General features: G+C 45.3%; 1 protein-coding gene across 3 annotated transcripts; it reads left to right on the top strand.

Moving 5' to 3' along the window:
* Nucleotides 1–824: 824 nt before the first annotated feature.
* On the top strand, nucleotides 825–11,367 carry LOC119458177 (sulfotransferase 1B1). Of its 3 annotated transcripts, none has more exons than XR_007467889.1 (4): nucleotides 825–954; nucleotides 7,140–7,614; nucleotides 9,867–11,066; nucleotides 11,108–11,366. XR_007467889.1 is itself a non-coding variant. In XM_049670823.1 (4 exons), exons 3-4 carry the CDS (start codon nucleotides 7,159–7,161, stop codon nucleotides 10,350–10,352), a joined length of 942 nt encoding a protein of 313 aa, XP_049526780.1. In that variant the 5' UTR covers nucleotides 846–954; nucleotides 1,756–1,811; nucleotides 7,140–7,158; the 3' UTR covers nucleotides 10,353–11,367. The 3 variants fall into 3 exon arrangements, 2 of the variants coding, with proteins under 2 accessions (XP_037575934.1, XP_049526780.1); XM_049670823.1 differs by adding an exon at nucleotides 1,756–1,811 and having other exon boundaries at nucleotides 846–954; nucleotides 9,867–11,367; XM_037720006.2 differs by having other exon boundaries at nucleotides 9,867–11,367.
* Nucleotides 11,368–23,182: the final 11,815 nt, after the last annotated feature.

Here is a 23,182-nt window from a genome sequence, read left to right as displayed (position 1 = left end):
TTGCGTGCCTAAAGTTCATCTACTTCGTCCTGACAATTTGAAGTGTTTTAAAGCTCGTTCCTAAGTTTAGCGCTGTTTTAGCCATCTGCAGTGTTGGGACGATCCCGGAAATTGTGCAGCCCAATGTTCCCGCGAGTATGTGTGCCTTCGTATGCGACACTGTGTATGCCGCCATGCCGCTGTGTGTGTGCCGTCACCGTCACATCCTTCTCGTCTCGCCATTATTGCCACGCCATTGTGGTAACACAGTCTTCATGACGCTATCTCACGCCATCGTCGTCACTAAGGTATCCTTACAGTCTTCGTCGTCTTCATCCGATTTTCGGCATAACATCGTCGTTATACAGCATTCCTCATACAACACTAATTACGGCATCGTCGTCATACACACGCTGCCATCCCATTGTTAAGGCTTCTTGGCGGACCAGTTGGTTGTAATTCATAGTGAACAAATAACAGCTAGAACTGACAGGATTGAGTAGGCCACACATGCGCTGACTTATAACTACTTTTTTTTCGGTGGTTTACGAACGGTATATCATAAACATAGTACACGAAAAAGAGAAACAGTTACAACAATCACACATAGAAGTGATTATCGTCTTGTACAAGAAGACGATATTTCTACAAATCCTACCGTGCCGATGGGCCCTGTAGGAGTGTGCACAGTGGCACATTATTGTGCCGCGTGGGAATTTGTTTGGCCCGAGTCTCGTATCATGTTTGCGTTTGGGTCGGTCCTTCGGCTGCTAGCTGCACTTAAGCTATCAGGCACAAAGGTTCCGATGGGTATCCTATGATAGATTGCGCGACTGGGAATAGCCTTGGTTGTGGCCCCCGAGCGGACAGCACAAGCTTTGTCAGTTCTTCCACTGGCGCCAGCCTCCACAGTCATTCATAAAGTACCGAGAAGAAACCTGAGAAAACTGCTACCAGGAACTGTTTAACGTTCAGGTAAGTGCAAGTTGTCTGGCACTTCCGCATCGCTTTGGTAGGAGAGCGCCATTAGGTTACAACATGACCTACCTAAATTTTTAGGTTGAAGATGTTTCTAAGGAATCAGGTCTTTGATTGTTGAGTGAAGAGTATAGGACAGAAGTACATAAACCTTTGTTGTAAGAAACATTAGTAAGCTATACGTTCTGGCGACTGGAGCAAAGGGCTTGCGATAGTTCTTTTAGAAAGGTTGTGCAGCGAAAATATTTTACCTTTAATTTAGTTCCTGTGCAGTTTTCTTGAATGATGACCAAAGCACGTATTAACAAACACTTCCTATGCAGAAGTCTTTTGTCCTATTAGATACAATTCAATTTTTCGTCATCGGAGAGCATTATATTAGCAAAAGCTCTCAGGAAAGGCCACATGCTTTGCCGCACAAAAAATAAAGCTTTGTTAACAGAGGTCCGCCACTCCAAACAAATATTTCACGATATATATATTGCCTTCGGAATTGTTTGAATCACCTTTCCTAAGAATTATTTCATCGCGAGCAAGGAAGGTTGTCCTTTGGTCGCAGATGTTCTACAACTTAAAGGCTTTCTGTTTCCAAACCGTTTCTCTGGTAGCAATTGCGTGCAATTCGCAGGCTGCATGCTAAATCTTTTTCCACAAATTTCTCATCCTCGTTACCAGTCATAGCATATGGATGGCGTTGTGACTACGGAAGTAGTGACATTACTAATCAAGCGGATGGTACACAGGATGGTCTGGAGTGAGGAAAGATAAAACCAGTGAGCTCGATAATCGCTTTTACAGGAGGTCCGCGTAAAAGGAGGCACGGCCAGCTGTTCTATCTAACAGTACATAAAGAAGTATGTTAGTGACACTCTTAAACAAAATCTGTAAGTTAACTGCATTTTAAGTGGCTCACTCACTTAATAAAAGGGCGCAATTAGACCAGAACATTTTAATGCTGAGCGACATAATTAGCGATGCGGGAAAAAATATGGAGCTTGTCCGGAGACTCTTTCGGTCACGAATCACGTTATTAGAGGAAATATAACCCCAAAAATTATGCATATTCAACGCACCTGTTGGTGTCTCTGTCAGGCGGAAGTTTGTAGTCTTTGTGCATAAGTTTCTCGATGTTCACGCCTATACGTTAGTGCACATGCGTGTGAAAGGAGAGCACTAGTTCACTGAATAATTAGTTTGTTTCCCGTGCGTGAGTTTATGTGCAGAATTTTATTTTGCGTCTGGTCGCTGGAGCTGTTCAATTGTGTCACGAAAAGACGTTTCGTGTTGTTAGCTTCTAAAGCTGACTCGCGTCCCGCGTTTACGCGCCAATGTGCGCTTGCGTTGAGCGGCATAACGTTCAAATCCTTGTTCAGCGAGTCGCGACTTCCTGGCGTCCAGATTCTTGGCAGTCTCATGGCACGCACCCAATACAAAACCCTCACTCACGATGCACGCGTAGATGAGGCGGCTCTACGTGATAAAATGACATACTAAGCTACGAAAGACGACAAAAACCAAACCCCGCGGAAAAGGAAAGAATGCATCACTTTAATATATTTAGGTCTTCATACGCCTTGCGTCACAGTATCGCATGTACGAGTATGCTAGGCCATTCGCCAAAGCTGTGGGTATACCCACCGACTTGAGTTGTCTTTTCTGTGTGTGCGTGTGTGTTAGTGGCAGGACCCATTCAGTGATGATTGTGAAAGTCAGCGATAGCTTGCATGTATCATCATCATCATCAGCCTATATTTATGTCCACTGCAGGACGAAGGCCTCTTCCTGTGCTCTCCAATTACCCCTGTCTTGCGCTAGCTGATATCAACTTGCGCCTGCAAATTTCCTAACATAATCGCCCCACCTCGTTTTCTGCCGTCCTCGACTGTGCTTCCCTTCTCTTGGTATCCATTCTGTAACTCTAATGGTCCACCGGTTATCCATCCTACGCGTTACATGGCCTGCCCAGCTCCATTTCTTCCGCTTAATGTCCACTAGAATATCGGTTATCCCCGTTTGTTCTCTGTTCCACACCGCTCTCTTCCTGTCTCTTATTGTTAGGCCTAACATTTTTCATGTATATTCAGCTGCATATAGCCATGCCATCGCACAAGAAACGTTGTGGGCACATCAGCCGACGCAAGAAGTGGCAAATTCGCTGGCCACAACAATGCTGAATGATACCACGACACACCATATCTGGTTTTAATTACTGCACCCAAGCTGAACCTTTGTAACAACCGCCACTGTCACTGGTTTTCTGGCTGTAACATTATTTGAATCACTCCACAACAAGCAGCCGCACTCGAAGTGATGGGGACTGTAACGGATGGGGCATTATTGCTGTTTTCTGTTTAAGATTTAATTTTCTTACGTCACTCTGGCCCAGCTGTTCAGGGGTACTGGCCAAGAATAATCATGTACTAATATCGCCTGCGCTGCGCCAAAGTTGACTTTTTGGGAACATACCCAGTGGCCTTTCTGTCTGTTCGTCAAGACAGTAGCCAGCTCATGGCTAGTTGTTTGCTAGGCCAGAGAAATTGGGTCACTTGGTAGGCGCCACTGTTTACTGTGCGAGATAGTCCGACCATGCATTGTTGCTGAAGTAGCCAAAGAATACTCCCGCAATAAAATTTGGGCTTCTACAACGCCGCCCATGAACGACCCACCAGCATGACCAGCCCGGCCACGCGATGCCTCATGTTAGTTGATAACTTTTAGCCATTTATACGGAGGAGTACTTGAGAGGCTTTTGCGCAGCGTCCTGAAGTGTTTTCTCGATCACTTTGCGTAAGATAGCATTGAGAGGCCGACAGGCGTTAGGAATGACAATGGCTGGAGCAATGTGAACATAACTTCGTCCACGTGTCAATGCTTCAGCTTACAAGAAGTGTGAATCGAAGTTCACACTTCTTTGATCTATGGTAGTTTCTGCCGACTTAGCCATTTTAAATACGTAACAATGGGCTTATTTGACCATCGAAATTCATAAACATCACAGAACTGCTATTCTCTAGCATGCAGGAAGCGTGTCCACTTTTAGGCTTTCTTGCTATCGCTGTTTATTACATACCCATGAAATACTATCTAACTTTAAGGTGCTGCCGGAGTGCAACTCCTGTCTGTAACACAGAGATATCCATAATATATATATATATATATATATATATATATATATAATATATACATACATTTCGTCGTATTACATCAGCATACGTATATCACGATGACGTTTTTGCCACTAGTCGAGCGTGCGGATTGGGAGCCTCCAAATAAGGAGAAATTTACGCAGTTCAGCGCGTAATTAACAAGGTTACCTTTAATAACTGTTGATAAAGGATCTTAGGTGCGGACAGTACATTGGTATTTTCTAGAATGCCCTCGAAACTATCCAGCTAGGCGAATAAATTGTGAGTAAACAACCTCCTGCGATACCTACGCGAAAGAATATTTCACGTTCGAAGGCTGCTTGAAAACAAAACTGACGCGGAAAACGAGCCCCTATGACGTGAATATTCCCGCCCTGTACTTCACTCTACCACTCTGTCCACTGGCAGAGCCCCATGAGGAGGTGCTTTGAGGATTGCCTTCGTTATCTTTTTTCCTTCGGTCGCTAAAGAGTGCCTTCATGTCGATGGCCTGCTATAATCTGCACCATCACTCCGTCGTAGTTGCCTTCGCGGTGCACCTAGAGACCGACGGCTAGACTTTCACTGCTCTGACAAATTAATGTAAGGCAATTCTAAACTACCTATGGATAAAACAACAGAGATAAAAAGTGGAAGTGGGCCGTCCTCAACGCGCCGCCTCGCGACGCCACACTATTGGCGGCGATGGCTACGTCACGAAAAACAGAGGGTGGTGAGGTCTACGTCATAGGTGCCCTTTGTCCATGCCTATCGCTTTCAGAAAAACCTTCGAATGTGAAATATTCGTTGGCGTAGGCCCTGCAGGAAATTTTTTATTGAAAATTTATTCTCTTAAAGACATAATGTTGTTGACGGCCTCCGAATAATTGCTCATTTGCTTTAGCCACCTAAGTTCATTAATTAAGAAAAAGCAGACAAATAAACTTTGTAAATTGCGCTTATAACTGCGCAAACTGCCCTGCATCTAGAGGTTTAAAGTCTGACACCTGCATTGTCACTATAAAGTTATCGTGATTTATATTGCTCGAAATATTAAAGCTTGTACCAGCTGTTATTAAAGCGACTATAGTAAGAAGAATTTAGGTTTAGGATTTTTATTGCTACTGCCTAAATGAATCTGGTTTATTGCTTTATTGTCGAAGTTCAATTCCTGCTAAATCTGCATGTAACAAAAACTACTTTCAATACCACGCTGCGCTTATCTTCCATATCCCTATTGCAAAAACCAGCGTCTTCCAGTGCCTTCCAGTGCGAAACCAGCGCGTTTTTTGACACTGGGTGGCACTGGGGACGCTGGCGCACGCTGGGAGTCACTGGGAGTCACTGCGACGCTGGTGAGATCACTGGATAAGTGCTGGGTCACACTGGACGAGACGCTGGTTTCACTGCTATGACGCTGGGGCGCACTGGTGTGCGCTGTACACGTGCTGGAGTTCGCTGGCTCCTACTGGAGACTGCGCTGGTTTCGTTTGTGCCGCACTACCGGAGTATAGGCGCTGCTGAATATTAAATGCTTGATACAATTTTATGGGCATCTCCTGTCCTAAATATAGCGCTATAAGTTGGGATCATAAATATCTATTTCGTGTCGGTGGTGTTGAAGCTTGGAATAAAGGTGCGTGACGCTAGCCCATGCATATGCGACACTTCAGATCACTTTCGCTTTGTACATTTCCCTTTTGACTGTGCGGATAGCTGTATTCGTGAACGAATTCACGCAAACGCAGATAACGCCTCGTTTTCTAGTAGTTTGTACTCAATCGATGACTGCAAGTTGTCGCAGTGTTGTACAGTCGACACGAAACCGAGCAGCCGTTCAGACGCGTTCGAACGGACCTCAGAAAGAATGCCGCTGATTGATATTATCGCACCGACAAAAAAGCTGCGGTGATTCGTGCGCTTCCAGTTTCCCTGCTGTACCAAAAATAATAGTTAAAAGGTTCTGAAGCTCAAGCACAAATATTTTCGCATCCGCCCGGTACCCACACCGAGATCGTTCGTTTCAACCGAAGGTTAAGTCTACCGTACGTACCCGCCGAGTTCGTCTACACTCTATCGGCCTGTCTGGGCTGAGGAATCAACAAGTCTAACGAGGATAAATCACTCTGTAGTTCACCTTTTCCATCGGTGTTTTTAAACAGACCATTCTTTCGAGTGTACAGTGTCAGCATAACAAGCGATGAGCGCCGATATGGCGTTATAAACATACCTATATGTGCTGTCGCCGAAGGCTGTCAGCAGCATTAACCGACCGCTTCTCTTGCGGAGATATGTGTCTAAACATATGTGTCGATTGAAAAGCATTGTCGAGCTATGGAAATGTTGCATTACGTTTGCGCGAAGAATAAGAAACGGCTGTCAAAATCGGCAGTAACGGCCCGTACAACATTGCGGGTCGGCGGTTCAATTAAGGCTTTTTTCGTTGTTAATATACCCATCGCAAAAGCAAATCAGTGGTGCAGCACTTCCAGGCATACTATGCAATACGGACAACAACTTTTTTGTTCTGATAGAGACGTAAGTTTTAGTTGAAGGCGATATCGCATCTACCATGTCTGTGCAAGACGTCTGTGCAAAACTACAACTGTGTCTGCGCGTTGACATGGCAAAATATGAACCGGGAATCATAGATCGGCGTGGCGTAGTGGTACGATACTGGGATTGGGATCATAGGGCGGAGTTTCGAATCCTCGCGGATTTTTTTTTTTTTTTACTTTTTTTGTCTTTTTTTATTGCATTACTACGTTCTCTGTTTCTTTCTGTATTCGAAAAAAATATATAAGATAGCCAGGCACCACGTATTTCTCGCTCTAGAGCTGCATTTCGCACCAGTACCCCACGCCCAGCGCCTCCCAGTATGCCGCGCCTTGCCAGCGTCCCAGTATCCAGCGCGCGACACTGGGCCCATAATCAGGCATGGCACTGGGCACTGGATACTGGGTTTTGCAATAGGGATGGCACTCATCAGGCGTTCTGATTGCATAGCAAAAAAAGAAATGTTCGAATTATTGATGTGATCTACCCAACTTTTTGCAGGCACGGCAATCCGATCGAAATGGACCAAGAATCATATCGGTTTGTTGAAGGAGTGTGGATGCACAACTTCTTCCGGGACGAAGCCATCCGCTCAGTTATCAATTTCAAACCCCGGGATGGAGACATTGTCATCATAACGTATCCCAAATGTGGAACCAACTGGACAACGTTCATTGTCTACAACATTCTGACACGCAGCAAACAACTTTCCAGTGTTGGAGAGTTTGGGCTCATGTGCCCGTTTATTGAGATGACTGGAGCCGCAGCTGCCGAAAATCCATCGAGAGAAGGTCCCATTATTACCCACCTGCCGTTGAGAGTTTTCCCACCAGTGGACCACGCAAAGTACATTTACGTGGCCAGAAACCCTTACGACTGTGCGGTGTCCTATTACCACTTCCTCAAGGGACTAACTCCAAAGACGGTCACCGATGTTTCCTTCGAGAAGTTCCTACCGCTTTTTTTATCCGGCAAAGTAAGTATTCTCTTCCTCAGATGGTAATGGGGGTATTCAAAGTACAGAATTATTTGTCCAATGCGAATCCCATTTACCTATCGAAGCTAAATGCCGATATTAAAATAGCAAACCTTTAGGTCTGATTTCATTAATTTAATTGGTCTCTATATGCATCCAGACACATTCACGTACGATAATCGCGATTTTCTTAACCATTGCGTTTGTCTACAGCGCAACTTGAACCACTTCTCTATCTAAAACTGTTTCTCCTCTGTTTCACAGCATTCTTTTAGCGCAGATTAGCGTGATTTCTTCTAATAAGAGTACATGTCAAACTTTCGGCGCACCACGAACCTGTTCAGCCCTTAGCGACAATCCCGTGTTTAAGTTTCCTTTCATCTTGAGATATCAATGGAAGGCATGTTCTGCTCCAATACATAAAATTAAACCGGCCATTGCTACCACTCATAACAAGAAATGGCACGGTGGACTTCATGACGTACAGCCAAAATGATGCAAGACAAGCAATAAATCGCAGCCTGCGTGGGTAGCGATGTGGAAGAGTTTGTTATCTAGACGTTTTCATGACATTACCTGGCATTAAAATTTTGACAGATTGTGTGAAGGAAAATATAGGAAAAACAATAGTGTTCGTCATAGCGCAATTTATACAGGAGCTATGCAGGTGTATGTTCTTGTGCTTGGACTGAAGATAAGACTCGAAGCGGGGCGCATACGAAAAACGAGTAGGTAAATAGAAGTCCAAGAACTTCCAATCTGGTGGGCAGACCAATAAGGTCGACGTGTGCCATGAGAATAAACTCGCATATGAAAAAAGTGATGGGGGAGGAAGCTCCCTCTTTCTCCTCATTCCTTTAGTTTTTCTTAATTCATTCTTTAGTTATTCTGAGTTGCGGTAATGGAACCGAAAAAAGTCAGTGTCACCCTAAAGGCAACGCATCAATTGCGATAGCTAAATACTAGACAGCTGTACGAACCAAGGACAGTAGCTTTATGGGCTGTAACTACTTGTAAAAATTCGCTTACTAACTAAATTCTAACAAGCACGGTGTCACGCGCGCGCTGGCTAATATGAACACATCTCACTCGATGACCGCTGACATGCGCTGTCCAAACGTTGGCGAAAGGAAGAGGGGCAGCAGCAGTGAGCGAATAGTCCATCGGGCTGCCTCTCGTTTCAACGCGAACGTACTAAGCGATTTGAACACAACGCGAAGCTGTTAGCCCTCGGAGCGCCTAGACTCTGTACCCACCGCAGATTGATTCAAGATGGGACAGGCGCTGGCGCGCTCTGCAGTGCTTTATGCACTGCACTATATGCACTATAGCACGCCCTATTCCACCCCGCCCTCTTCCCGAGCCTTGCGCGTGATTAAAGAGGTCGCACTTCACACCCGACCGTCTTCCTTGCAGGTGCGAGATCTAAGCACCATCAGTGGCTCACCCTCACACGCTTTCATGCGCACCCACGTCATACGGCGCGCAGCCGTGATGTTATCGCACTTGGAGTTCATACGCAAAATCACGGCGACGCCGACGCCAATGGCGGCGTCGGAAATGTGCCTGGAGTGTCCATGTAATTGCTCTGGGTGAATAACAAAATTTGATCGCCTTTCAGGATAGCCGCCCGGGATTCCACTAGAAAAAAGCCCTCTTAAGAATATCACGACATCGAACCTACTGCATAGTCCTGTGTTGCATGTATTTTGGATTCCTGGTGGTAATGACTTTATCTGTGGGGGCTAACAGTACGAACTGTGAAATTGAAAGAGGGAACTTGCAGCCAGAATGGGCGAAGAAACATTTTTCGGACGTTTAAGTTATCCGGATTAAACGATGCAGCCCGTATTCTCCGCGGGACTCTCCATTGCATTCGACTACTATGGTTCATAGCTCCGTATAAAGTTAATTACCTGCCTGGCTGCATCATTTTGCTGCGCTTTGAGACCGTAACATGGATCAATCACAAGCGTTTGGTTACATGTACCTTTATTTATGTACTGAACGTAAAATAAAAAATTAGAGTGACGTATATTCCGACAGGTTTCATACACTAAGAATATCAGCACGTAACTAACATTCAGCTTACTCAAGCTACACGCAGGCTATTTACAACAAGGTAAACTTACCTTGTTGTAAATAGCCTTACATGCAAGTAACGTTGCGTGTGTTTTGACACTAAATTTGTACAGACACAATTTGTTCTTCATGCTTTCAAGGTACCGACGTCCCTCTGTTTTCGTGCGCAGGTAATTTACGGCGACTATTTCGACCACCTCTTGGCGTGGTACGAGCGGAGAAACGACGCCAATGTCCTTTTCCTTACCTATGAAGAACTTAAGGCGGACACGACAGGGCAAGTGCTCAAAATCGCTGACTTTCTCGGTAACGACCACGGCGCCGCACTGCGAGAAGACGAGGCGGTTCTGCAGAAGGTGCTGAAGGCCTGCAGTCTGGAGAACATGAAGGTCTTCTTTAGTGACAAGCCACTGGACCGAGCCAAGAAAATGGTGGAAACAGCGCAGGAAAAACCAGGTTCTTCTGAAATGTTGAAGAACATGCCAACGCCGACTGTCGAGATGCATGAGGGTGCGGGGTTCGTGCGTAAGGGAATCGTAGGCGACTGGAGAAACTACTTCACACCGGAACAAATAAACGAAACTAAAGACTGGATAGCGAGAAAGACTGAGGGAAGTGACGTAATGACGCTATGGAATAACTGCGACCTGCCTTAAGCATTCGAGGGTCATGGTGTTTTTATTGTCAGGAGGTGTTGGCGTAAAAGAGGAATATTTTACAATCTGGAATTCATTATCACTATATAATTAATGCTGTGTACGCGGGCGAAGATATGTAAGCTTCCTATTCCTTTTCTATATTTTTTTGTTACCAATAAAAATCTTTTACACAATGCCTATGAAACGTAGAGGAGATTTTCATTTTTTTATTATGATGCAACCTGCGGATGCATGTTCATTGAGCCAATCACAGTGAAGAGTCCCTATACAAGATTCGTCTTTTTATGTCATATCAAATTCAAAGAACGCTTATTCACAATTCATCAGCCAGAGTGGTCACCAGTATAATGAGGTGCCGACCAGAAGGCTAGCTATAAACCACAAAAGCGAATTTATTAACGTAGTTCACGAATCTAGAATCTCTTAGCTCCGAAAGTCTAACCCTTGTTGCTGCTTAAGTAAGGGCACGTAATAACCGTCAAAACAATAGGAGACTTGCGTGCTCTGACTCTGAGCTTTCACAGTGGTAGCGCGGTGGACTGTTCATTCTAAATGGAGCCGCACAAATCACTACACTATCCTCTTTTTTAATTAGGAAGCATTCCTTGCCTCCTTTTAGGTATTTTGGGGCAGGTAGGTAAGTGGGTAGGTAGTCAGGTAGGTATTTCTTGTCTCACCACACTTCGGAACAACTGTAATTAAAATAAATACGTGACCAACCGTGCAATCGAAACCGATGTGTTAGAGCACAGCACCCGAAAGCTCTAACCACTCGACCACGATAGCACTATGCTCCCCTCGCGCCGAAGTCGCTCTCTTGGACGCTTGGCGTGTGCGTTACGTGCAGGATTCTTGTGTTGTTTCCTTTTGTCAGCTTGCGCTTTGAGATTACGTGTTAGACCACACCATCTCCGGGATCGGCCTACATTCTCCAGTTCATTCCTCGAAGCAGCTTACGCTTGACAGAAACTGCGCGACGTTCTAGTGCCTTCAAGATTGGTGTAGGTCCAATAAATTTTATACGCAGAGAAGCAATTGCCCTCGTCGTTTTAACGTGCACCACATGACACAGCCGAAGGTACGTAAGATTGTAAAGAGCCGTCTCACTGATGACGTTTAAATCCGTGGTTCTCTCGCTTAAGCTCGTGCAGTACCTGTGTGAAAAGACAATAACCTGCATGTTGTAAGCTCGCGTGCAACGGAGTAGAAAGCATACGTGGCGAGCATGCGAAGGTGAAATGAGCGTGAGTAAAGTAGGGACTTAGAAAAATGTTCCTAATGAAGGCCGGAATGCTGTACACGCGGGCTAACCATAAAATAAAGGATTTAGGGGTTTTATTTGCCCAAACCACCCTATCATTATGACACACGCCACTGTGGGAGGCTCCGGAATAACTTTGACCACCTCGGCTGCTTAAACATGTACCTAAAACTAATTATGAGTGCCTTCCTGGTTTTCGCCTCCACTGAAATGCAATGCGCAGCTGTGTGCTCCTAACCGAAAAGCATCCCGCTTTCAGCATTTGGCACCTGCTTTCTCCCTTAATTTCTTTATCAATAGCGAAGAGGGTGTTTTTGTCTTCTCCAGGCTCGTACTATAAGAACAGGTGGGCAGAAGAGTCCACCTAGAAGTCCTGAGGATCCAGAAGGGACTCTCTGAAGTTCGCGGACAAGAGATCGCCGATATTAATTACAGGGAAGTTAGTTATTTTTACACAATTTGTAGCTTCAGCTGCTTCCTTTCTGGAACACTTCTTTTGTTACTACGCTAAATGCACCAAAGAAAAGAAGCTGTACGGTATGAAAAGTCGCTCAATCTCTGTCCTTGACATAGTCAAGAGCAAGACTCTAGATATTTAACACCAGCTGCGTAAGACACCGTAACTTCTCTGCTATAAGACCTGTCTATATAATTGGTATGAAATGCTTCGCTTTATGCTGTGGAAGCGATGTACTTCACTTATTGGTTAAATTTTACAGCCAATGTCATTGTGCTACTAGCAATTCTCAAAACGGCGTGTGCGTGCTTTCATGGCGTACTAAGGGAAAACTGAGCTCAGAAAATTGAGAATTGAGAAAATCGAGAGGCGCGCTATTCAAAGTAATTTCACCTTTGCCACACCGTGGTAGGACGACAACTTCTGTTTTAAGATCTTCTCCGAATAAAACAGTTGCAACACCAAGGGGAATAAAGCACTCTCCACTGACACCATGAAACTTCACACCATCATTCCACGGGAACATAACTTTCCGACCCAGCTTATCTTTGAAAGTCACTCATGGCCGAAACGGTAGCACTAGTATCCACTAGTGTTGTTGCAGGTGTACTATCAATTAACACACGTACTTTGTCCTTAACCATCATAATAGGCAGATGAGTGTTTCGAAGAGAAGTACACTGTCCGGCGACCTTACCTCCATCGGACGCGCAGGCTAGTTTCCCGATGGCGGTGGTGGCGTAGAACGTCGCTGAGGTGACGGTGAACGTGTTGGCAACCGGTTGGTGGCGTCAGGCTACGGTGTGAAGCTGGCAAGACACTCCTTGTGTTGACGGAAAGTATTGCTGGGTGGCGCGCCTGTGGTCTTTGCAGCACCAGGGTTTGCCGGTCAGTGGTCCCCATGACTGTCAGGTTAAAAATTAGGCCAAGCCGGTGGGGGGCCATATGTTGTCTGTCGGCGTCGGTGACAAAAACGAGCAATGTGTCCTATGGTGCCACAGCTGTAATAGGCGATGCACGACCGACGTTGTGGGCCTCGGGGCGAACCGGGGGATGCTGCGAATAATACACGCGATCTTCCGTATGCCGATTCGTGGTGGTAGCTCTACGAGTGCGTTGATCGTGCGTCATGTCGTCGGGAAAGGAACGTCGGTGCTATTGCAGCTGATCGACTGCAGCGCCTGGCATGGCAGACAGTGATGATACAGAAGGTGCATTTTCTTGAGGTTGGCTGGAAGCACAGCCAAGCTATTCGACATCCGCCCCTTTGGTGTGTCGTTCAAGTTCTTCACGGACCATTTGCCTTGTAGTTGCCGCCAGGTCAAATTGAAAACTGCAGTTGTCGTCAGCGCTTGCAACCATTGTGACATTCGCTAACCTCCCAAACTTTGGCGCGATACGGCGCAGCTTCAAGACCTCAAAAGTGCGTTAATGCTTGAGGAGGTCGCAGATCAAGGCGAGTCTCTCCTTTCCAATAAGGTAATCACAAACAACCTTGGCTATGCCTTTGAGAGGTTGTACAACTTTGTCGCCTTCGGACATTCGACCGTTTTACATAGATCACTTCTATGTACGTAGTACAGGTCTCACCTGGAACTTGAGCGCGCTGATGCAATGTCTGGTCAGCCCGCTTACTTTTCGTGGTGGAATCTCCAAAGCACTATGTGATGTTAGTAACGAAGATCTCCCAGGTTGTGAAGGCATCTTCGTGGTTCTCGACCCACACAAGCGGAGTGTCTGTGAGGAACAGAACGGCATTGTCTAGCTGAGTCGTGGAGTTCCAGCCATTGTACTTGCTCACACGCTTTGTAGTGGATGAGCCATTCCTCCACGCCCTCGCGGAATTTTTCTGAGAAAGGACGGTGCTCCATTTATTCATCCAGGTGTCAGTTGTCCGCACTGGAGAAGCCAGAGATGGCTGTTTATCGCCGCTGTGTGTCATCTGGATCTCCAGTGGTGTCGGAGGCAGTCGAGCGAGGCGTCCGTTTCGGCGTGGCACTTGCTGCAGCAGCTCCGTCGTCTTGGTCGACGTACCCAATACCGCCACCACAAAACCGTTACGGTTACGGTTGAACAGTCTTTATTTACAGGACGAGGCTGATGGTCAAGGAAATATGTCGTCGATCGACTACGCCAGCTAACTTCTTCCTTTTCTTCTTGCCCGGCTCATGCCGTAGCAATATCTTAACTGAAGTCAGTCATCATTATTTGTTGCCTGCACAATCTGACTGACACATGTTCTTGTACGTGCGCCTACACGATAAAGACTTCCATATGAAGAAATAATCAAATCTCATTGTTCCCTACCGAGATAGAAAATATTCTCAAACACCAATGAGCGGCAAAAAACGATAATCTAGAATGTTACCAGCTTAAGTTATATGGATGTCACAGAGCGCACGTTTTATCACGATGAAGCCGGGTCTGGATCACGATTCTCGGTCGTGATTGGTTCCTTTGCACAGGCTGCGCGAGGAAGCCATCACAGTGAAGAATTTCGATCAGGATAGGGCTTTATCGCGATCAAAAGTGGTCGTGTGACACCGGTATTATACTACCTAATTCATGATATACATTCCTGTACCTTCAGCAAATAATTACCGAATGATGCTTATACACGTCTCATACTGCTGCTGCGCCGCGTTTGTAATCGTTTTTCCCCATGCTCTTATAATGCGCATGTGTTCGAGGAAGTGCTTGGCGTGACGCCTGCACTTGAGATACCGCACACAAAGGTGGCGTCTCTCTGTCCAACACTATTCTCCGAGCGATTTCTTGTGAAGAGAGCTGGACCAAACGGTATCGAAAACCTTATTGCACCAGTGAAAATATTCTTCGTTTCGCGTTCGGACCAACGGATAGACACGTTTTATCATTTTTGTTCTTTCGTGCCACAATCCCTAATCATCCACATACCAGGTGAGTAAACTATACTTCGAGAATAATTTGCCGATCTGGTAGGTGGTTCGAACGTTATCACGTGTTTCTGCGGTTTTGCGTAATGTAGCTAAATAGGGTGCAAATTTATCAACTCACACTTTTCATTTTATTGAGTGCTGTGAGCCGAAAGGAACGTAATTGTTGGCGCAAAGTATGTGGCAGAAAGGGAAAATATTTTTGTTTGTCGGATTATGTGCACTTGACCTGCCGCCTGTGTGAAAGTTACGACCGCTGCAGCAATGGACAGGCGTTAGGATTTAGTAAACGGTCGACAGCACGACATGCCTTCTGAGTACGCCCCCGGAAGCGCTCACCTGATAGAGCACCAGAACCCTTATCAAAAGTAAGCTCCTGTGGTTTGCGAGAATAGACAAAAGTCAATGGTCCTATAGTGAGCCCATATCAGTAGTGAAACATCATATTGCGCTCAAAAAAGCAGTCAATGTGGGTCACTGAGACAGCGGAGATAACTAGCTAGGTGGGCGCTGGCCGCAGTTGTCAGTCTGCCAACTGTGCCGTTAATCGAAAAATAAATTATGTACCAACATAAAATAATACCAGCATAATATACCAACAAGAAAATACCAGCAAGATAGGCCTCTTTCGGCGTGCGCGAACCATAGTGGGCGAACCAAAGTGATCATCTTGACATGTTTGCGCTTCTGTTAATATTTATATCAGCGTCCGTTATGCAATTATCATGTAATTCTAACCTCATGTTTTATCAGCATCAACCTTCCAGATTTTAGTGATTGTGGTTGTTTATCGCGCATGCGCAATGCTACACCGAGTGCGAAAGACTTCCTTGTAATCTTTTTTGTAAGTTGCGCCCTTGTCCAGGTCTTCATTTCCGCCATGCGTGTTTCGCGTTAGTTCACTCTTTTTGGGCATTCTTCGTTACGTGCTCCCTTGTATTTTTGAGTGTCTGTGACTCTTTTTGTGTGAGGTACGTGAGTATTGTGCTTGGAACGAGGCACTCGAGAGGGACCTTCTTCGCTGCGGTAGCTTGGTGGCTATGACGTTGGACTGCTAAGCTCGAGGTCACTTGTTCGGTCACGGTCGCTGCAGCCGCATTTTGATGGGCGCGAAATGCAACGGCTATTTTATAATCAGATTAAGGAGCTCGTAAAAAATCTTATCAAATTTAATCTCGAGTCCTCCACTGTAGCGTGCCTCATAATCAGATCGTGGCTCTGACACGTGAAACCATAACATTTATTGACATTTTAAAGAGAGACCTCAGCTGCAACTGTCTATGAAGATTTACATTTTGTGAACATTACCACTCGACATATACACTATGTGAACATTTAAATTGAGTGCACCTACAATTTTTTTACTGCGAACTGTGTCCACGTGAATTTACCATTGATAATTTTTTTCATTAAACTCTGCAGTTAAACGGGCCCGAATCACGAGATAAATTATGAAGCATGAAGTAGTGAGGCACTCAAGAATAATTTCGGCCACCTGGGGGAGGGGTTCTTTACCATGCACCTTATGTAAGGTACACCGACATTTTTTTTTTTCTCATTTCGCGCCCATCAAAATATGGCCGCTGCTTCCCCAAACTCCAGCACTAGACCATAGCCACCACGCAACAAAGATGGGTGTGAATCTCCATTTATTTTTTACAGCGTAAGCTGTTATGGGCTCATTCCAATAGCCGTTTCGCGTCGCGATGATGCGGCCGCCGCCGCCGCGTAACCATACGAAAAAAAAGTACCCGGTCTCCGCCGGGATCGAACCCAGGCCCGCTGTGCGAGCGTCGGATACTTTTCCACTGAGCCACGCAAGCGCTTGCTTTCGGGCAGCGGAAAAAAAAAAGACCTATCAACGCCGACGCAGACAATCCTAGATTCTGCCAGTATGGTGACGCCAACTAGTTAAGGCGCAGACGACGAGATTCCACTCAGACGAGGTGCGCAAAAAAAAAAATAATACAAGAACACGCGATCTCCAGTCTCCGCCAGTATGGTGGCACCCTCTAGTTAACGTGCCTGCATACGCATCGTGGGCAGCTCGCCATCGGCGCCGGGCAGGCAGTTGAGAGATCGCTCTCGTCAAAACGAGGCGAAGAGACTTTGTCGCGAAGACCCTGGTGTGCGTGGTGCCGAAATTAGGGCTACTCTTGAGCCACTCCACCAGCTTACGCTGTGATTGTGCTGCGTGTGCCGCGCAGGCCTGTGATCTTTTTGCAGTTCATTGTTGTTATTTTTTTCACGCAAATTATGAGCACAAGTACCATGCCAGGAAAGAGGAGTAGGTGGTGCTACATGTAGTCACCAAATTGGCTGTAAAAAACACAGGTAAAAACTGCTGATACAGTTCGACTTTTTTCTTCATATTCATACCTACGTAGGCACTAAGAAATGGTGCTCAATTCGTGCCACAAGTTGTATGACTTGATCCTGGGTTTACCGCAATCTCCAATTTAAAGAATAACTAGATATTTAGCTGTGCACCTAACGGTAAGCAACAAGAATATGCTGATTTATATTTCTAAATAGTGCTTCACCTAACTTGAGCGACACTCAAAGGCCACTGGGTACGGACTACGTGTGGTAGTTATTATTTATCGTACGGCTCCGCTTGCTCTATTGCTTCAGGTGCCCATTGATTTAGGCAGAAGTGGAAGTGAAGACCATTGTCCTTGAGACATCATCTTAGATGAAAGCCTATTCAATCAAAATTCCGGTTTACAGCACTGATCCTGCCATCAAAGCATACTTGAGAGAACTAATATCGCTGCGCTCAAGCGACAGGACACATGGCAGATTTTCAAATTTTTTGGAGCTCTGAAACAAAGAACCACGAGAGCTAGCTATCTACATAAAAATAATTTATCGGCACTTTTCTAAATGCGCTCTAGAACTTATCTTTGGAAGACGTTATGTTGGAAGCAATAGTTTAAAGGATAATGTTTTTCTAAAATAATGACACCACCTAATAGCAAAAGTGGTTTGCGTGGCTTAACAAGATAGTCAACGATACATGCTCTGGCGGCATTCAGGTAGCGCACGGGTGTTGTTCAAGGCTTGTCACAACCTAACTGAAACATCTTGTATATGGTGCTCTCGAGATTTTCAGAGCAAGCAGTGGCAAAGTGATATGGATGCCCGGTGATATCTGTTCGTGTAAACTTTTTGCAGACCCTGACGACAACGAATTATGGACCAATAATCATATCGATTTGTCGAAGGCGTGTGGATGCACAACTTCTTTCGAGACGAAAACATCCACTCAGCAATCAATTACAAACCCCGGCTAGGAGACATTATCGTCGTAACATACCCCAAAGTCGGTACATACTTCTTCTTCTTTCTGGGGTTTTACGTGCCAAAACCAGTTCTGATTATGAGGCACGCCGTAGTGGAGGGCTCCGGATTAATTTTGACCACCTGGGGTTCTTTAACGTGCACTACAACACAAGCACACGGGCGGTACATACTGGATAGTGTTTATTGTTTACAACATTCTGGAACGTGGCAAAGAACTCTCGTGCGTTGGTGAATTTAGTCTCCTGTGTCCATTCATTGAACTGACTAGTGCCGGACCTGCTCAGGATCCATCGAGGACAGGACCAATTTCGACACACCTTTCAATGCGAGATTCCCCACCAGTGGACAACGCGAAGTACATATACGTCGCCAGGAACACTTACGACTGTGCGGTGTCTTACTACCACTTCCCAAAAGGATTGACTCCAAAGACGGTCACGGACGTTTCCTTCGAAAGTTACTTACCCTTTTTTTTATCCGCCAAGGTAAGCATCGGTTTTTGCCCTATGGCTATGTATACGTTTAGTTTCCATAATATTTCTTTCAGTATGCCTCTTAGTTTATCTTTTAGCCTACACTGTAAATTTCAGAGTAGGATGCCTTTAATGCACTCCTAATGGTTGGATTTGTCAGTCATTAAGATACATGACCAAATTTAAACGTGCGGCGGTGCTTTTCATTGACCCGGAAAATGTCAAAGTATTGAGCATTCACCGTATGCAAAATACATGTGAGGAATAGTGAAACGCGCCAAAGAGCGTACTTTGGCGAGCAACTTCTCATCCGTAAATCACTCTAAGTTCATGTTTCAGAAATAGGGCGTAAAGTTATACTTAATGCGTGTGGAAAATTAACAAGGTCCCTCTTTTCGTTTGTGCAGGTCATTTGCGGCAATTATTTCGACCACCTCTTCGCGTGGTATGAGCGGATAAACTGACGCCAACGTCCTTTTCCTTAGCTATGAGCAACTGAAGGCGGACACGAGAGGGCAAGTGTTCAAGATCGCCTGACTTCCTCACTGTGCAGCACCGAGCTGCATTGAGTGAAGCCGAGGTAATTCTGCAGAAGGTGCTCAACGCCCGCAGTCTAGGAAACATGAAGGTCTTCTTCAGCGACAAGCCGGTGAACAGAGTGACAAAATTGGTAGAAACCGCGTCTAAGAAACCTGCTTCCTTTGAAATGTTGAAGAACCTGCTAACGGAGGCTGTCGAGACTCACAAGGCTGCTGGGTTCGTGCGTAAGGAAAACATGGGCGACTAGAGAAACCGCTTTACGCAGGAACAGGTTCAACAAATTGAAGACTGGATAGCAAAAAAGACAGCGGGAAGTGACGTAATGCAAACTCTGGAATGAGCGCGAACTGCCTTGGGTATTTAAAGGTTGCTTAGTAATTTTTTGTTTCTAAAAATAGCTGGTATGAAAAGAGGAAGCTTGAGGCTCCAGGTGAAATGCTATATTTATTCCTAAAAATTTGCGCATATATGGAGATTGTTAGACTGGGTGGATTTAATACAGTTTCGGACAACGGACAGAGCCTTGGACAGCGACCATTCGTAGCCATCATTGAAAGCAACGAGAGCATTAGTACTCAACCGGAAGTCGTCGCTAGGTATCTACGATTGCTCATATAATTGATACGTATCTTCATGAGTGTGCGCGACTAGTACAATTTCTCTATCCTGTGTATGTTTTAGTTCCTACATGTCTTGATCGAAGTCTAGGGTAAGGTATCTGATGGTTATCTTGGTAACTTCCCAGCTTTACTTCTCTTCTTTATCATGTGTAAGAAATAAAAAAAATGTCGCAGTTTCACCCCAAAGGCGAAGCATCAGTTGTGATAGCAAATTAGTAGAGAGCTATTTGAAGTAGGGATAGTAGTTTTACCGGCTGCATAATTTTGGAGACAATTCGCTTACTAACTGAATTAACAAGCGTGGTGTCAACGCGCACAAGCAAACATGAATAGATAACACTCAATGACCGCCGACAAACACTGTAAAAACGCTGGCAGCAAGCGCAGCCGCTGCAGCGAGCGGAAGTTCGTGCGGTCTATCGCTTCAACGGAAACTGAGTGGCGAATGCACAGCGCATACAAAAGTCTGAGGCGTGTGGAGATCCCTTTTAAGAGACGGTGCGGGCGACCGCCGCAGCCGGCCTAAGTAGGAGCGCAGTTGTTGGCCGAGTAGAAACTGCCAACCACTGAATTCTTGAACTGAATATTCTGAATTTAAAATTAACTTCTCGAATAGCATAATTGGATGAAAAGTGTTGATGAGAAAATTTTAGAGCAGCGTGAAAAACTCCCGATACAGCTTTCTGTTGCATAACACGTGCTACATAACAGTGTTTTTTCCGAGAGAGAAAGAAGCCGGTGAATACACGCAATATTGGCGTGCGACTGGCCGCTCGAGGCACTTTGCGTGTATTCGCGGGTGATCATGTTTGCAGGTGAAAAGACGAGTGATTATTTCTTAAGTGTGCCGGAATTTTCAGAGATCACCTGTGGCAGGTAGCATGATTCTTGTCCTTGGAGTGTATTATTCGAAGAGGCGGACATCACTTCCACGAGAAACCGAAAAAAATTAAATAATTACTTTTTTTAATGATTACTTTAAGGCACATATGACAATTTCAAAATTGGTGCCCGTGAAATTGCAAGACAAATCCGCTTCAAATGAATTGCAAGGATGACACCAGTTTCCAGATATTATTTCACAGCGTGCGGAACAAAATACTTAGGCGTTCCAGTTACTTTGTGCTTGAATGAATAAACAGTGCTAAAAAGTAAGCGGAACGTACAGCGCATTCTTACGGCCAGTTTGATGGCGCCTATATCCAAACCGGTGTCATTCTGGAAATTAATTCTACGTGGATACGCCTTGCAAACTGGCCGACTACAATTCGTAAATTCCAGTAGGTGCTGCAGTTTAGGAAATCAGGAGGCTAATTAGTGTATTTTTCTTTAGTTGAATATCATTTTTGACTTCTCGTGCAAGTCCGCCTTTTTGAATAGTCCAGCTCAAGGAGTAGAATTATGCAATCTGCAACAGGCAATTTTTAAAAATTCGAAAAACTTAAAAATTATCACCCCGTTTAGCCAAAGGAACAGAAGCCCCAGAATATATTCTACAGATTTCTAAATAAACTTGACTTCAACAATTAGGCAAGGTATATCTGCGCAGGGTAACGAAGCTTCCATAGAAGCGTGCACGTCCTGCAATGGCGGCTGGTGGAGGCAGGGCAGCGCCATCTGCATCGCACGAGGCCAATGTTTCTGTGGTAAAAAATAACGTTTGCAGCTCCAGGGGGGCTATTCTGTAAGAGTCCACCTAGTGGATTGTCCACTTCAGCTGTGCGATTGGCGCCAGCAACACGAACGTGAACGAGCCAGCCAGTCTCCTTCGCGCCCGTATTGCTCTGCCAATGGATAATCCGAAGTGGACAGTCCACTAGGTGGGGTGGACTCTTACACAATAGCCCCCCCCCCCCCCCCTTCCCTCGCCATCCTTGTTTAAACTCACATTAGATCACGTACACACAGCACACAACAGTGTAAATTCAGCGTGAGCAAATGATGATATTCGCCACAACATCGTGCCAGAATCCTTTTTTTTTTTTTTCTTTATTTCCGGGCTTCGACACAGTGCAACAAATGAACACACAACAATAGACAGTACGCCAGATCGCTCAAGTGGCCAAATTGCCACTGCGGCGAAGCGTTGTCATTTTAAAATTCCCTGAGCACCAAAGGCTCCAGCCTTGACAGCCACTCAGGAACATCTGTTTGCGCTTTCAATATCTCCAGAAACCTGTGCAAACTTTCGCGGAAATACAAATATAGCAAGCCATACGGGAGCGCCATATACTGTGGAGGCCCATCAGCATAATCTGGTCAAACGGAAAACCATCCTCATTCATCATCATCATCAGCCTATACTTTTATGTCCACTGCAGGACGAAGGCCTCTCCCTGCGATCTCCAATTACCCCTGTCTTGCGCTAGCGTATTCCAACTTGCGCCTGCCAATTTCCTAACTTCTTCACTCCATCTGGTTTTCTGCCGACCTCGACTGCGCTTACCTTCTCTTGGTATCCATTCTGTAACCCTAATGGTCTACCGGTTATCTATCCTACGCATTACATGTCCTGCCCAGCTCCATTTCTTGCGCTTAACTTCAACTAGAACATCGGCTATCCCTGTTTGTTCTCTGATCCACACCGCTCTCTTCCTGTCTCTTAACGTTAGTCCTAAGATTTTTCGTTCCATTGCTCTTTGTGCGGTCCTTAACTTGTTCTCCAGCTTCTTTGTTAACCTCCAAGTTTCTGCCCCATATGTTAGCACCGGTAGAATGCAATGATTGTACACTTTTCTTTTCAACGACGGTGGTAAGCTCCCAGTCAGGATTTGGCAATGCCGGCCGTATGCACTCCAACCCAATTTTATTCTTCTGTGAATTTCTTTCTCGTGATCAGAATCCCCTGTGAGTAATTGACCTAGATAAACGTACTCCTTTACAGACTCTAGAGGCTGACTGGCGATCCTTAATTCTTGTTCCCTTGCCAGGCAATTGAACATTGTCTTTGTCTTCTACATATTCATCTTCAACCCAATTCTTACACTTTCTCGATTAAGGTCCTCAATCATTTGCTGTAATTCATCTCCATTGTTGCTGAATAGGACAATGTCATCTGCAAACCGAAGGTTACTGAAATATTCGCGTTGATCCTCACTCCTAAGCCTTCCCAGTCTAAGAGCTTGAATACTTCTTCTAAGCATGCAGTGAGTAGCATTGGAGAGATTGCGTCTCCTTGCCTGACCCCTTTCTTGATAGGTAACTTTCTACCTTTCTACCATCCTCATTATCTGTTGGCAGATACCTGATCCCGTA

The sequence above is a fragment of the Dermacentor silvarum genome, chromosome 7, assembly GCF_013339745.2.
Source record: "Dermacentor silvarum isolate Dsil-2018 chromosome 7, BIME_Dsil_1.4, whole genome shotgun sequence".
Taxonomy (NCBI): domain Eukaryota; kingdom Metazoa; phylum Arthropoda; class Arachnida; order Ixodida; family Ixodidae; genus Dermacentor; species Dermacentor silvarum.
This window is presented reverse-complemented; position numbering and strand designations above follow the sequence as displayed.